This window comes from Myotis brandtii, unplaced genomic scaffold, assembly GCF_000412655.1.
Source record: "Myotis brandtii unplaced genomic scaffold, ASM41265v1 scaffold1384, whole genome shotgun sequence".
NCBI classification, from domain to species: Eukaryota; Metazoa; Chordata; class Mammalia; order Chiroptera; family Vespertilionidae; genus Myotis; species Myotis brandtii.
The window spans coordinates 1,104,726-1,119,268 of NW_005354938.1; the positions used below are offsets into that span (position 1 = coordinate 1,104,726).

Here is a 14,543-nt window from a genome sequence, read left to right on the forward strand (position 1 = left end):
TCGGGCCTCTGCCTGCAGTAGTTCACTTAGAAAATAAGGGAGAGGAAAGGAAATGAGTACTTTCCAATGAATGGGCAAACATGGTCCCGTCAGCAGCTAAAACCAATGAAAGCAGCAGTGCAGGAGGACCGAGGCACAAGGCACTTCTGAGATGCTGGTAATGTTCTGTTCCCTGCCAGTGCCTTTTTTGATGTTCGAATTTTTAAAAATTCACCAGACTGAAAAATATTACATATTTATTGTCTTTGTGAGGTGTGAATTATTTTACACAAATAAGAAGTCAAGCTCATTTATTTACTCAACAAAAGTGTATGTACATATTAGATACCAGTCACTATATATGATGCTAAGGATCTAGAGATGAATTAGTTATTCTTGATTACGGTCCGCCATGGGCATGAGCTAGAGTAGGAGGAAGACAGCCATGAAAACAGATAACTACAATGCCCCCTGATTCCAGGAATGGTTTAGGGATGGATGGAGCGCTGGAGCTATAGAGGAAGAAGCTGTGAATGATGCATTGAAAAGCTACACCAAGAAAGCTTTTGTGATCAGAAAGTTCCTCTCTTCAGACATCATGTTGTCGAAGATGTCAAATAAGCAGTTGGAAACTTTGATTTAAGACATGAGGAAGCTTGGGGCTGTACATATATGTATGTGTAGGTTCACAGTTCCATATGGTGATGGTTGAAGTTGCAGAGATGAGATCACCAATAGAATGTGTTTGGACAAAAAAGGAAGGGACAGATGATGGAACTCTGACAGGAGAATTCGAGTGGACGGAGAAGGAAAAGCTTGCAAAGAAAACTAAAAAAAAAAAAAAAAAAAAAAAAAGTAAGTCAGAGAAGTAGGAAGAGAAAGAGGAGACTCATGTCTTATGAGCAGAGGGACAAGAGAATGTCAGAGCATTGAGTTTCATTGTCAAAAGCCATTGCAAGATCAAGTAAGACTGGTACAGTAAGTTCTCACTTAACATCATTGATAGGTTCTTGGAAACTGTGACTTCAAGTGAAACAATGTATGTAATGGCACACACAAGCTAATTAGTAAAATTCTGTGGCACACCAAAAAAAAAAATATATGTATATTTTTTGCCAATCTGACAAAAAGAAAATAGGTATAATTTTGGTTCATTCACACCAGACAGCTATTGTTGTGTTGGTTGTTGTCATTTTTAAAAAATTGATAATCTAAAGGAAAAGAGGTTAGTGTCCCGACTAAATAGTCAGGTGCTGCACATTTTAAAAATTCTTGCAGCACACCAGCGTGCTTTTGCCGGCACATGGGCTGAAAAGCGCTGCCATAGGCTAACTAACACATGCAAGAATTAAGTTGTAATGGCATCTTATGAACGTTATAACTAAACAACATTAAATGAAACGGTACTCAGAGACCTGCTGTATATGGTTTTGACAATTAAGAGGTCAGTAGAAGTCAAAATGAAACTATTTTTAAAAATCTGGCTTTGATCAGAATAAAAAAGGCTATGACTATAGATTAGTCTTTAGAGATATTTGGTGGTAAAGTGAAGGAGAAAGGTAAATTACTTTGAGCATGATTGTAGGCTAAGGGGAAGGAGAAAACTAAGCAACCGTTGAGTGGCAGGAGGTCCCAAAGTCAATGGGGTGGGGTAGAGAAGTCTCCAGAGATGATTGTTTTAAAGGTGTCTGCTCTTCTAAGCGAGGTCCAGACAGGTAGCATCATCAGCACCTGGGAACTTGCTAGAGATGCAGAATCTCAGGGCAAATTGCAGGTGTAATGAAGCAGAATCCACATTTTAACAAGATCCCCAGGCGATCATAGCTTCTAACCCTCACAACAAGCGGTGAGATGGGCATTACTGCTCCCGTTTTTACCAATAATGAGACTAAGGCTTCAAGAAGTTGCCTGAGATAGCACAGCTGATTAGCAGCTGAGCCAACATTCAATCCCAGCACTTTCTGACTCCAATGCTCCTTTCAAAAGGTAGAAAAGTAAGTTCAGAGGAGTTTTTGCTTTCACTCCATTCAGAATTGTTTCAGATGCTAGAACGCCGCCAGCGATCAATCACAGATATGCAGCTCTAGTGCCGCCGCTGTGTTTGTTGAGACTGGGACGCTCGCATCCCTCTCTGAGCCCTTGGCTTACTCGCCAGAAACCACCTCGGCAGGGTTGAACTTCACTTCGCAAAAAACCCTGCGGCTTCCTATGGCGAGAGGCATGACGAGAACCTCCCTGCTCTCTCTTCTCCAGTGGAGGGTCCCAGCACGGCGTAAAGGGCGCGCGGCATCCTGGGATATGTAGTCCCTCAAATGAATGGGGTCGGGGCTGATAGTGAACTACAGCTCCTCTGGCCGGGAGCATTGGTGGCGGCGCCGGGGAAGAGCGGCGCTCTGGGAAGGGACGAAGTTCTGTGCCACCGCCGAGGTAGTGGTCTAGGCGGGCGCTTCCTCCGCGCGCGCTCCCCTTCCCCGCGCCCTCCATGCGCCCGCTCTTCGCGGTGGGCCTGGTGTTCGCTGGCTGCTGCAGTAACGTGATCTTCCTGGAGCTCCTGGTCAGGTGAGTGCCCCCCTCGGTTCCCGGGGCTGCACCGAGAAAGCCGGAGGGGCGTCCGCACGCGTCACCCCCACGCGCCGCGGGGTCGGCTCTGCGCGCCTGGAACCCTGAGAGTCCACTCCTTCACCCTGCGCTCCGCCTGCTGTCCCACCAAATAGTTTCACAGCATCGCTCGCAGAAACACTCGGGGTGTTGCTGGCATCACCCCCTTTTCACACACGGGGGGATTGAATCCGGGGGAATTTCTCACGTGACTGGCCTCAGGTTGGCAGGAGCTTGTGGCAGACCCCAAGGTTCCTCTAGCTGTTTTCTCGGGTAATAATGCCACGTTTGGCTAAAGCAAAGCTTTTCGAGTTATAATGCAGTCTGGTTTTGCACACGCTGCAAAGAAAGTGTCATGTGTATTAAAGTGCCTCCAAAGCATTTGTTTTGCTACCCTTACAGATCAGATGGCCATGAGGACTTTGCCCAAACATTACCTCTCAGTGATGTAGGTGAATCAATTCTTATTTATGTATATGGTCCGTCTAATTGACCCAAGAGAGCATTTCCAGCTTTAAGATATTAGTCTTTAAATTGGGAGGCATGTATTTTGAGACCTAACTTTCTAAATTAAGATTGGGGGAGTGGATAAAAACATCTGTGGTACATTTATACAGTGGAATACTACTTGGCTGTAAAAAAGAAGAAAATCTGACCTTTTGCAGCAGCATGGATGGACCTGGGGAGTATTATGCTAAGTCAAATGAGCCAGTCAGAGAAAGACAAATACCATATGATCTCAGGTATACGTGGAATGTAATCAACACAATCCCTTGACAAACAAAATAGAAACAAGCATAGGTACATAACAGATTGACAGCTGTCAGAGGGGAGGAGAGTTGAGGGCCGGGTGAAAAAAAGTGAAAGGATTAAGGAAAAAAATTATATATATGACACATAGGCAGGTACAACAGTATGGTGATAGCCAGGTGGAAAGGAGGGGTTGGGAGGTGGAAGTGGGCAAAGAAGAGGTAAGTGGGAACAGGAATATACTTGACTTTGGGTGGTGAGCGCAGTATGCAGATGATGTTTTTATTGAGTTGTACACTTGAAACCTGTATGGTTTTATTAACCAGTGTCACCCCAATAAATTCAATTAAAAAAGAAAAAAAGAATGGGGGTGCCAAATGGAAGCTTCCAGTGGTGAGCAGGAGGTACTACACACAGATGTCAAATTTTAATGTTGCACACCTGAAACTTATGCAATGTTAGCTAAAAGGAAGGAAGGAAGGAAGGGAGGGAGGAAGGAAGAAAGGAGAAAAGAAAAGAGAAGAAAAGAAGAAAAGGAAGAAAAGAAGAAAAGAAAAGAATGGCTTCACCAAAGGGAAACTAGGATGGCATGCAAATAATGTTGAGTAATAATGTGCAACGTTCAATGGGTGCAAACTGTTACAGAAAAAGCACCAGGTGTCCTGAAAAAGGCTCAGGACTGAAAAATCTCGAAATTATGAACTTCATTCTTGGCTCTGTCATACCCAGGTTGGGTGACCTTTTCAAATCATTTCGCTTCTCTGGACCTCCTCCTCCTGCTGTAAAATGCTATTTATGGCGCTATCTACCATCATGTTTCTGAGTCTACATGTTATCTCCATTGACCCTCAGGACAATCTGTGTCCAGTATAGGTCAAGAATTATAATGTCTGTTTTACTGAAAATGGAACAGTTCCCAAGAAGTTAGATCGTCTTTTACTTCTTGTAAGTGGCAGAGACAAAATTGGAATCCAGGGTATCTAAACTCCTAGTCCAGCGGTTCTCAACCTGTGGGTTGCAAACAATGAAAATACATCCTGCATATCAGATATTTACATTACGGTTCATAACAGTAGCAAAATTACTGAAGTAGCAACGAAAATAATTTTATGGTTGGGGGTCACCACAACATGAGGAACTGTATTAAAGGGTGGCGGCATTAGGAAGGTTGAGAACCTGTTAATTTTGAACTTGAGCAGCCTATAGGTTTTGGTCACCCAGTTTCTCATGTGGTGCTCACTAAAAATATATTTTATTTTCCTGATACCATTGATTAAGTCATTCTGAAGCAACCAGTTTATTTAAGGTAAACTCTGTGTGGGGTTAATTTTTGCAGTTACTGAGCTTGAAATTTTGTTATGCAGACAGTGTTGGTAAAGATCTGTCATTTGTCACTCTTTTCTTTTTAAAGGATAAAGTACTTAAAAAAAGAATAGTTTATTGATTTTTAGAGAGAGAGGGAGAGAGAGAGGAACATCGATATGAAGTGCAACATCGATCAGCTGCCTCCTGCACGCTCCCCACCGGGGGTCCAGCCCAAAACCTGGGTATGTGCCTTGACCTTGAATCTGACCGGCAGCTTTGTGGTGCACAGGAGGAGGCCCAACGAACTGAACCACACTGGCCAGAGCCATTTGTCCTTCTTGAGAGTAGGTGGCGAGGGATATAGCAATGTATCCTGCTGTAAGCTGGTACATTTCAAAGGAAGGTTACTTTGGAAATCATTTTTTTTAATGATTTCTGTTCTTTTCTTTTTTTTAAAATTTATCTTTATAGTTGAAAGTATTACATATGTCCCCCTTTTTTCCACATTGACCCCTGGCCCAGGCCTTCACTGCACTATTGTCTGTGTCCATGGGTTATGCAGATATGCATAGAAGTTCTTTGGTTAATCTCTTCCCACCCTCCACCCCCTCTAACACCCTGCCTTCCCTCTGAGATTTGTCGATTTGTTCCATGCTTCTATGCCTCTGGATCTGTTTTGTTCATCAGTTTATTTTGTTCATTAAATTCCACATATGAGTGAGATCATGTGATACTTGTCTTTCTCTGACTGGCTTATTTGGCTTAGTATAATACTCTCCAGGTCCCTCCATGCTATACCAAAGGGTAAGAAATCTTTCTTTTTTACTGCTGCATAGTATTCCACAGTGTAAATGTACCACAGCTTTTTTTATCCACTCATCTAACTTGGGCTGTTTCCAGATCTTCGCTATTGTAAATTGTACTGCTCTGACCATAGGGGTACATACATTCTTTCTGATTGGTGTTTCCGGTTTCTTGGGATATATTCCTAGAAGTGGGATCACTGGGTCAAATGGCAGTTCCATTTTTAATTTTTTGAAGAAACTCCATACTGTTTTCCACAGTGGCTACACCAGTCTGCATTCCCACCAGCAGTGTCCTAGGGTTCCCCTTTCTCCACATCCTCTCCAGCACTTGTCCTTTGTTGATTTGTTAATGATAGTTATTCTGACAGGTGTGAGGTGCTACCTCATTGTTGTTTTAATTTGCATCTCTCTGTTGATTAGTGACTGAGCATTTTTTCATGTGTCTCTTAGCCAGCTTTATGTCCTCTTTGGAAAAGTGTGTATTTAGGTCTTTGCCCATTTTTTAATTGGATTATTTGTAAGCAATCTATGAATTTAATGCAATTCCTTTAAAATACCAATGGCATATTTCACTGATCTAGAACAAATATTCCAAAATTTATATGGAACCAAAAAAGACCATGAATAGCTGCAGCAATCTTGAGAAAGAAGGACAAAGTGGTAGGGATCACAATACCAGATATCAAGTTATACTACAAAGCCACTGTGCCTCAAAACAGCCTGGTCCTGGCACAAGAACGGGCATATAGATTAATGGAACAGAACAGAGAACCCAGAAATCGACCCAAGACATTATGCTCAATTAATATTTGACAAAGGAGGCAAGAGCATATAATGGAGTAAAGACAGTTTCTTCAATAAGTGGTGTTGGGAAAATTGGACACATACATGCAAAAAAATTAAACTAGGCCACCACCTTACACCCTACACAAGAATGAAGTCAAAATAGATAAGACTTACATATAAGTCATGAAACCATAAAAATTCTGCAAGAAATCATAGGCAGCAAAATCTTAGACACCTGTTGTAACAATATGTTTGCTGATAGATCTCCTAAGACAAGGTAAAAAAGGAGAAAATAAACAAATGGGACTACATCAAAATAAAAAGCTGCGCATCAAAAGAAACCATCAACAAAACAACAAGAAAGCCCACTGCATGGCATATTTACCACAGATATATATGGTAAGGGGTTAATTTTCAAAATATTTAAAGGACTCATACAACTTAACGGATGGAAATTGATTTTAAAATATAAAAATGTGATAAAATCAGGCCAGCCAAATAAAGGTCAGAGAAGAATAGTGTCACATTTGTGTTGAATATGCCATTAAATTAAATCTTCTGAAAGGTTGTGTGAAGTCAGTTACGCTAGCAGCTGAAGGTCCTCTTTACTAGTTATGAGCACTCGGCTAAATTACTTGATCTCCCTAGTCTGTTTGCTCAACAGTAAAAGTGGGGTGGGGAGGTGATGGCTCCACCTGCCTCAAGTGGATTTGAAGGAGATTCACGTGCAAAGCCTGAAGCACATTCAGGCTTCCCCTCCCCTCTAACAACTTTTATTTCAGTGCAGGTCTGCCTTGTTTTATGGGTTTGTTCCTGAGAAGTTGTGGATAAATCTAACTTTACAGAATGTTTTCATGCATTATGGAAGCTTCTATTTAGAACGCTTTGAGTAATGTGTAAATAAATCGTCGCTCATTTATCCCTTTTGTAAATCGAGATTTTTGCATACAGCAATGGGCTTTCGTAAGGAGAGGGGTACATTTATGACTTTAATGAATGGTACATCAGATGAATAGCAGCTTTTTTCCTGATTTGCTTGTGCAACTCACGACTTCTCATGTTACAATAAAATAAGAGCTGGTTGGACTGGATGGTCTTTAAAGTTCTTTCTAGTTTTGGCCTTCTCAGAATTTGTGACTCTGCCTTGGGACATCACAGCTCATAAATCTATATAGAGCAGGAACTGTGCTTTTTATATGGCTTCCTTGGAACCCTTGGGTGCCGTAATAAATGGAAAGTAGAAACATGGAAATGCTAAAGTGAATTGCAGGGAGAAGCAAACATTTTAAATCATTTTTCCCAAATTGGAAAAACAAATGTAGGTTTTTTCTTTCTGATGTTCATGCCTATTTTGAGGATCTAAAATAAAATACAGGCCACAATGCAGTGTGAAGAGCAGATGTGAATGACTGAGGGGATATGCAGCAGCTAACTGAGTAGGCAAGGTATTGTGTGTTTTACATGAGGAAAACACTCTGAAACATTTTCTTTCCCCCATTTTATTCCAATCAAGTGCCTGGTATTGAATCAAATAGAAAAGTTTCCTAAATCTAGACTATGAGATAACAAAAGGCATAAAATATATGCCCAATTCTTTCTCTTCAAAGTTGCCTTTTTAAAAAATAAAAATTTTCCCTGGCCCACATGGCTCGGTTGGTTGGAGCATCGTCCCATCATGCACTGAATGGTCATGTGTTCGATTCCTGGTCAGATACATACCCAGGTTGTGGTTTCGATCCCCAGTCAGGGTGCATACGAGAGGCAACCAATAGATGTTCCTCTCTCACATGTATGTCTCTCTCTAAAATCAATAAAAGCATATCCTCGGGTGAGGATTTAAAAAAATTCTATATAAAAAGTTAGAATGAAATAAAATAAATTTGGATTCTTGCAAAAGAGAATTCAAAGTCAAAGAAACTGCTTGCAATTATGACTATAATTCCCAAAAATGAATTTCAACAAAACAAGTGATTTAGGGAAAAGGCTCTTAAGTTTTTACTCTGAAGTTTTAAAATGAATTAAGTTAAAGTAAATAATTCCATTGGTATCTACACAACAGTGTGTTCCTAAAAAGCTCTGTAAGTTCAATTTTAAAAAATGGAATCATGTGAGTGCAGTAGGGAAGTTTAACAATGCTATGGAAATAGAGCACGGAGATTAGAGTTGTCAGGGGGCTGATTGGATTTGTTGTTGGAGGTGTCCTAAATCCAGATCATGTTTGCTTAAAGTGAGGCATCCCCACATTCATTCAGGTGCTTGAGTGAAGGCCAGACACTGCCCAGAGAGTAGGGGCACCTTCCTCTAGTCATCCCTCTGTGGCACTGGGTCCTTACTATCTCATACTCCCTCATCCTGTCATCTCGGGGGCAGGGATCAGGTCTCATTCACATCTGTAGCTTCCTGGCAGCAAGCCCCTAACTTTACGCACAGTAGGTACTCCCTCATTGTTCTTTGGTTGAATCGACCTAGGCTTTTGGTAAAGAGAAATGGGAGGGAAAGCCGGGAAGCTTCTTGAGCCCTCGGGCTAAGTCTTGGGCTTGGCACTTTATGTATATTTTTTTCATTACATCCTCATGACAAGGTTGAAAACATGTCCCTTTTGATTTATAGGTGAGAAGAAAACAGTCAATATAAACGTATTTTAAAAGGTTACCATATTCAATTGAAGACCTTCTCATATGCAAGATGCGACATTTTGGTCCTCCTAGAGTCCCAGTCTGCCTTTTTCCCTGCTTGGCAGACACTGTGGGAAGTGCTTTTCAGGGACTGGCTTATTTGCTCTGCAGTAAAACCAATGAGATAGTAGGCACTCATACTGTTCCCATTTGAAAGATAAGAAAACTAGATGTAGATAGGGTAATCAACTTCCATGTCACAGGGTGACAGCTGCGTCTTGCATGTCACTGTGTATTTTTAGCCACTGGAGCGCAGTAATTCTCAACCCTGTGTCAGCACATAAAGATTACCTGTGCATCTTACACGCACCCTCACCCCTTCCAGCCTTTCCCCCAGACCTACCTTAGGGTTCTCAGCTCTGGCTGCACATGAGAATCCAGTGGGAAGCTTACAAAAGTACAGGACCTATCCCAGACCAATCCGGTCCGAACTGGGAGGGGAGGCTCCCAGCGCTCATGGTTTTAAGGAGCAGCCTAGGTGTGCAGACTGTGCCAGGAACTATCTAGAGCTCAGGTTCCTTCTCTAACTCATAGTGAGGTTAATGGCTTTAATTAGCTCCTTCAATGAGGTAAATGTCTTACATGATTATTTATGGATTCCTGCAGCCTTTCGCCCTGTCCCTTGAACGTAAGAGGTGCTAAAAGAAATCACCGAATTGAATATAAAGCTGTAGTTTTCATAGGCAGTGGAGCCTAAAGAGTAGCAACAGCTCTGCCTTAGATGTCAGCATAGCTCCGTACAAGAAAGGCTTGTGCTTGGAGCTATTTATTTTTATGCCTGATGGGTGTATTTTGGAATTTGTATGCTCGGCACTGCTATTCAATATTAAAACCACTAACAGAGGGTGGAGTTTTTTTGTTTATTTTAAAATAAATAGCATTGTATTAATATGTAGTAATATAATTACACCCCTCTACTCAGTATCTTTGGGAAATGCCTTGGGTGAAGGTGAAGATGCAGGATACGAAGGCTGAATTTTGTAATGTGGGGATGTGGGTAGTATGGGCAACCGGGAAGCTTCAGGAAAACAAAGGCAGCCAGCTGCTCACTTTGACCTTCATCCAGTGGTTGAGCAGAGCCTCATGGAGGACAAGCTCAAGAATAACACACACAGTTTGAGTAACTCCTTTCAGCGTGCCTCAGGGGGGATGCCAGAAGGAATTCTTCTCTTGTACATTTTCCCCTAAGTCACCGTGGAAGATTCCCCATCCCTTACTAGATCACTGAAGAGCTTCGATTGAATTTCATGAACATTCACTGAGTGCCTAATAGTGCTGTATCGTAAATCAGCCAGCTAGACAAGATGCCTTAATGAGCCAATTAGTTAGGAGTCATCTTTATTGCTCGCGGGTTCCGAGCAGATTACCTCTGTCAAATTCTGAACAAACACAGGAGGGAGTATTTCCTTTTTATATCCTTCTAGTTCTTTGTGTAAGTTATTTTTGTAGACAGCGTGTAACCTTGAGTACATCAATGAGGTAAATGTCTTACATGATTATTTATGGATTCCTGCAGCCTTTCGCCCTGTCCCTTGAACGTAAGAGGTGCTAAAAGAAATCACCGAATTGAATATAAAGCAGTAGTTTTCAGAGGCAGTGGAGCCTAAAGAGTAGCAACAGTTCTGCCTCAGATGTCGGCATAGCTCCGTACAAGAAAGGCTTGTGCTTGGAGCTGTTTATTTTTATGCCTGATGGGTGTATTTTGGAATTTGTATGCTCGGCACTGCTATTCAATATTAAAACCACTAACAGAGGATGGAGTTTTTTTTGTTTTTTTAATAGCATTGTATTAATATGTAGTAATATAATTACACCCCTCTACTCAGGATGGAGTTTTTTTCTCAGTATATTTGTGTTAAAGGTTGTGGAGAATAAGCAGTGTCCTCATTCTTTTCATTATTGCTTCTTACCCCTCTCCCCACCCCCATCTAAAACCCCCTTTTAGACATTTTTTCCTAGACATCCCCCCCCAGACGCATTGTATATGGGTTTATGTACTGGACATATATCTGTGCTTTATACTTACAAAATACTAAGCTTTCTCCCACCCTAAGAACCAGTTTTTGCCTCTACACGGGAGCGAAGGCAATGTCCCTGGATATGAGTCTTTGATTGACAATCGTCTTGGAGACTCAGGTCAGGAGGATATACTATAAATGTTTCCAGGAGGCCTGAGCATGAGCTGCGTAGGCTGACTAGGATCCTGAATGAAGTCCTCTTGGTTACGTAAGTGAAGATCTCAAAAAGAACATCTGACTGACCAACTGATATTTCATTGTGGTTTTAGTTGTATCAGAGCGGTCCTTCCCGATGGCCTGCTGTACCTATAGGAGAGTGAAATGAGGCTTGACGTTCTTCTCTGTGAGGTGTGTTGCTAAATGTATGCGATCCATGGGACATGAAAACCGAGAGGACAGTGGGTAATGGAAATCTATCCCCCTGTTACTCTGAACTGTCACTATAACAAGTCATGGTGGCCTTTATCTCAGTCTTTTGTGCCTTTTTCTTTTTGTCCCTCACTATGCAGGAAGCATCCAGGATGCGGGAACATTGTGACATTTGCACAATTTTTATTTATTGCTGTGGAAGGCTTCCTCTTTGAAGCCAATTTGGGGAGGAAACAGCCAGCTATCCCAATAAGGTATGTACATTGAAGTCTCTTTTAGCCTTGTTTGTCTTAAAATAACATCACCTAAGAATTCAGAAACACCAGTCAGAAAGAATATATCCACCCCTATGTTCATAGCAGTGCAATTTACTGTAGCTAAGATTTGGAAACAGCCCCAAAGCCCATCAGTGAGATGAGCGGATAAAAAGGCTGTGGTACCTTTACACACTGGAATGCTACACAGCTGTAAGAAAAGAAAGAACTCACCATTTGCAACAGTGGGCATGAACCTGGAGAGTATTATGCTAATCTAAATAAGCCAGTCAGAAAAAGATAAGTGTCACATTATCTCACGCATTTGTGGAATCTAATGAACAAAATAAACCGATCAAGAGGCATAAAAGCATGCAACAGGCTGACAAACTTCAGAGGGAAAGGGGGGGTTAGGGGTGGAAGGGGAAGATTCTCTGGGGAACTTATATGCATTTATGTATAACCCAAGAACACAGACAATAGGATGGTAAAAGCCTGGGAGAGGTGGGTACTGGGTGGAGGGGGTCAATGGGGAAAAAACACATACAGGACATCTGTAATGCTTTCAACGATAAAGAGAAATTTTTAAAAAATTAAGAGCTTTTCTGGTACTTATATAAAAGGAATATGAGATCCATTTATAAGATTTGTATCAAAGATATTAGTAGAGTTTATATTCATTTTCTGAATTTAATATGTTGTGAAACTCCAGGAGCCTATATTTAGAATAAAATTCCTACCACAACACTTTAAATAACTGTGACGGAGACAACAGTGTGTATATATATGAGTGTGTGTGTGTGTGTGTGTGTGTGTGTGTGTGTGCGCGTGCGCGCGCGCACGCGTATGTCTTGAGTCTGAGTGGTAGGTGATCAGTTAAAGGCCTAGTGCAGTGGTCGGCAAACTCATTAGTCAACAGAGCCAAATATCAACAGTACAACGATTGAAATTTCTTTTGAGAGCCAAATTTTTTAAACTTAAACTATATAGGTAGGTACATTGTTATTAACTTAATTAGGGTACTCCTAAGGCTTAGGAAGAGCCACACTCAAGGGGCCAAAGAACCGAATGTGGCTCGCGAGCCGCAGTTTGCCGACCACGGGCCCAGTGCGATCACCAATTTTTTAAATAGTTATGTACGCTACCCTCATGTTACCACATATGATAAGAGTGCTTTCATTGTTCCTTTTAAGAAATGAATGACTTTTGGAAATAGAGGTGGTAGTTGCACAATATTGAGAATGTACTAAATGCCCCTGAATTGTTCACTTTAAAATGGTTGATTTTATGTTATGTGAATTTCACCTCAATTAAAGTGATTGGGAATCTAAGGCAAAATTGTTGATTCCAGACCTCTGTCCATTGGTCCATATTTACATAATTGTACTCATGGGGCCAAATAGCAGTTCTTATAATAAACAATGTATCGAAAACTCAGTATTCTTGCTGTCAGAGACTTGAAATAAATATGTAATCCATCCAATTGTGAGTATGTTATGTAATAGAGTGTCACTTAATCTCTCTGAGGGGGTCCTTCTGGTATGAATGTATGTGGGGACTGGTTAAGGCTCGTCCTTGTTGGTATTACTTTGCAGCATTCCTGAGTAAGCTTACTATAGAAAACCTAGCTGAATTTTGTTATTAATATCATATTTTAAAATTCCCAATGTGATGCTAAATATTCTGAATACATTTTTTTTTTGTTTCTGTTGTCTTTCATATCTGTATAAAATTCTTTGCTCTCAAGACCAGCATGTACATCACGGGGAGCTCCAGCATTTTTCATTTCTTTGACCCTTTCTCTCTTTCCATTCTGGCTGCTTGTGTAGTTCAGGAACGTATTCACTTTCCTCTTAACTTTCATAACATTTCTAGAGGCCCAGTGCACAACATTTGTGCACTTGCGGGGGGGGCGGGTCCCTAAGCCCAGCCTGCGCCCTTTCACAGTCTGGGAGCCCCTCGGGATGTTTGACTGACGGGGAGTGGGCCTAAGCTGGCAGTCGGACATCCTTAGTGCTGCCACGGAGGTGGGAGAGGCTCCCACCACCGCTGCTGCACTCACCAGCTGTGAGCCCAGCTTCTGGCTGAGCGGCGCTCCCCCTGTGGGAGTGCACTGACCACCAGGGGGCAGCTCCTGCGTTGAGCGTCTGCCCCCTGGTGGTCAGTGCACGTTATAGCGACCGGTCATTCCACCGTTCGGTCGATTTGCATATTACCATTTTATTATATAGGATCCTTCCTGCACGGCCTTCTGCCTGTCACCTCCTCATCCCCTGTGTCAACTTCTTACCTGTGTAGCGTGGTACCCTCTCTCACAAGTGCTCAGGGGTCACTCCCTAACATTCTCTCTGCCATTAGGATCAGAGAGAAACCCAAACTCCCTAACCTGCCCTTGGAAGCTCACCATAACCCTTCCCTAACAACCATACTCAGCGTGTCCCATCTGTGCTGGCTTTTTATTCCCTATCTATGAAGCTGTAATGAAAATCTTGCTCATGTCATTCATTCCTGTGAGCAATTTCTGGGCTGTGCTATGTTGGCAACAATATGGAATATAGTTGGAATTTTTCCTGAAAGACCTCAATGAACTCACTTTATCTTTAAATGGCATCTTTTCAAGACAGGGACTAAGAAAATTTGGGAAGTCACCAATGGTATATGATTTAAAGCAGGAAAACAGCTATTGCCAGTAATTTTTTCATGTGTGTGATACTGTTCTGCATTGATAGGGAAGATAGCTTAGACTTGGTGCTATCGTATTCTTCAGATGTGCAAAGATGAAGGATGAGATCCCCGTCCTTCAAAGATCAGCATTTCATGACGAACATGGAACCCCCTATTTGCCTTTCCCCTGCAATCTTTAGCCATTTATTTTAAACTAGAGGCCCGGTGCACGGATTGGTGCACAGGGGAGAGGGGTACCTCAGCCTGGCCTGCGCCCTCTCACACTCTGGGACCCCTTGGGGGATGTCCGACTGCCGGTTTAGGCCCAACCCCGCAGGC

The 14,543-nt window shown here is 42.0% G+C and overlaps 1 protein-coding gene across 6 annotated transcripts in view; it reads left to right on the top strand.

The window, feature by feature from the left end:
• Positions 1–2,291: 2,291 nt before the first annotated feature.
• The window catches only part of SLC35B4 (solute carrier family 35 (UDP-xylose/UDP-N-acetylglucosamine transporter), member B4), a 39,814-nt gene continuing 27,562 nt past the window's right edge, over positions 2,292–14,543 (top strand). For all 6 annotated transcript variants that reach the window (XM_014535155.1, XM_014535158.1, XM_014535157.1 and 3 more), the window contains exons 1-2: positions 2,292–2,538; positions 11,427–11,540. In XM_014535155.1, the coding sequence (XP_014390641.1) occupies positions 2,462–2,538; positions 11,427–11,540 (191 nt within the window). In that variant the 5' untranslated portion in view covers positions 2,292–2,461. The remainder of the gene's footprint in view (positions 2,539–11,426; positions 11,541–14,543) is intronic.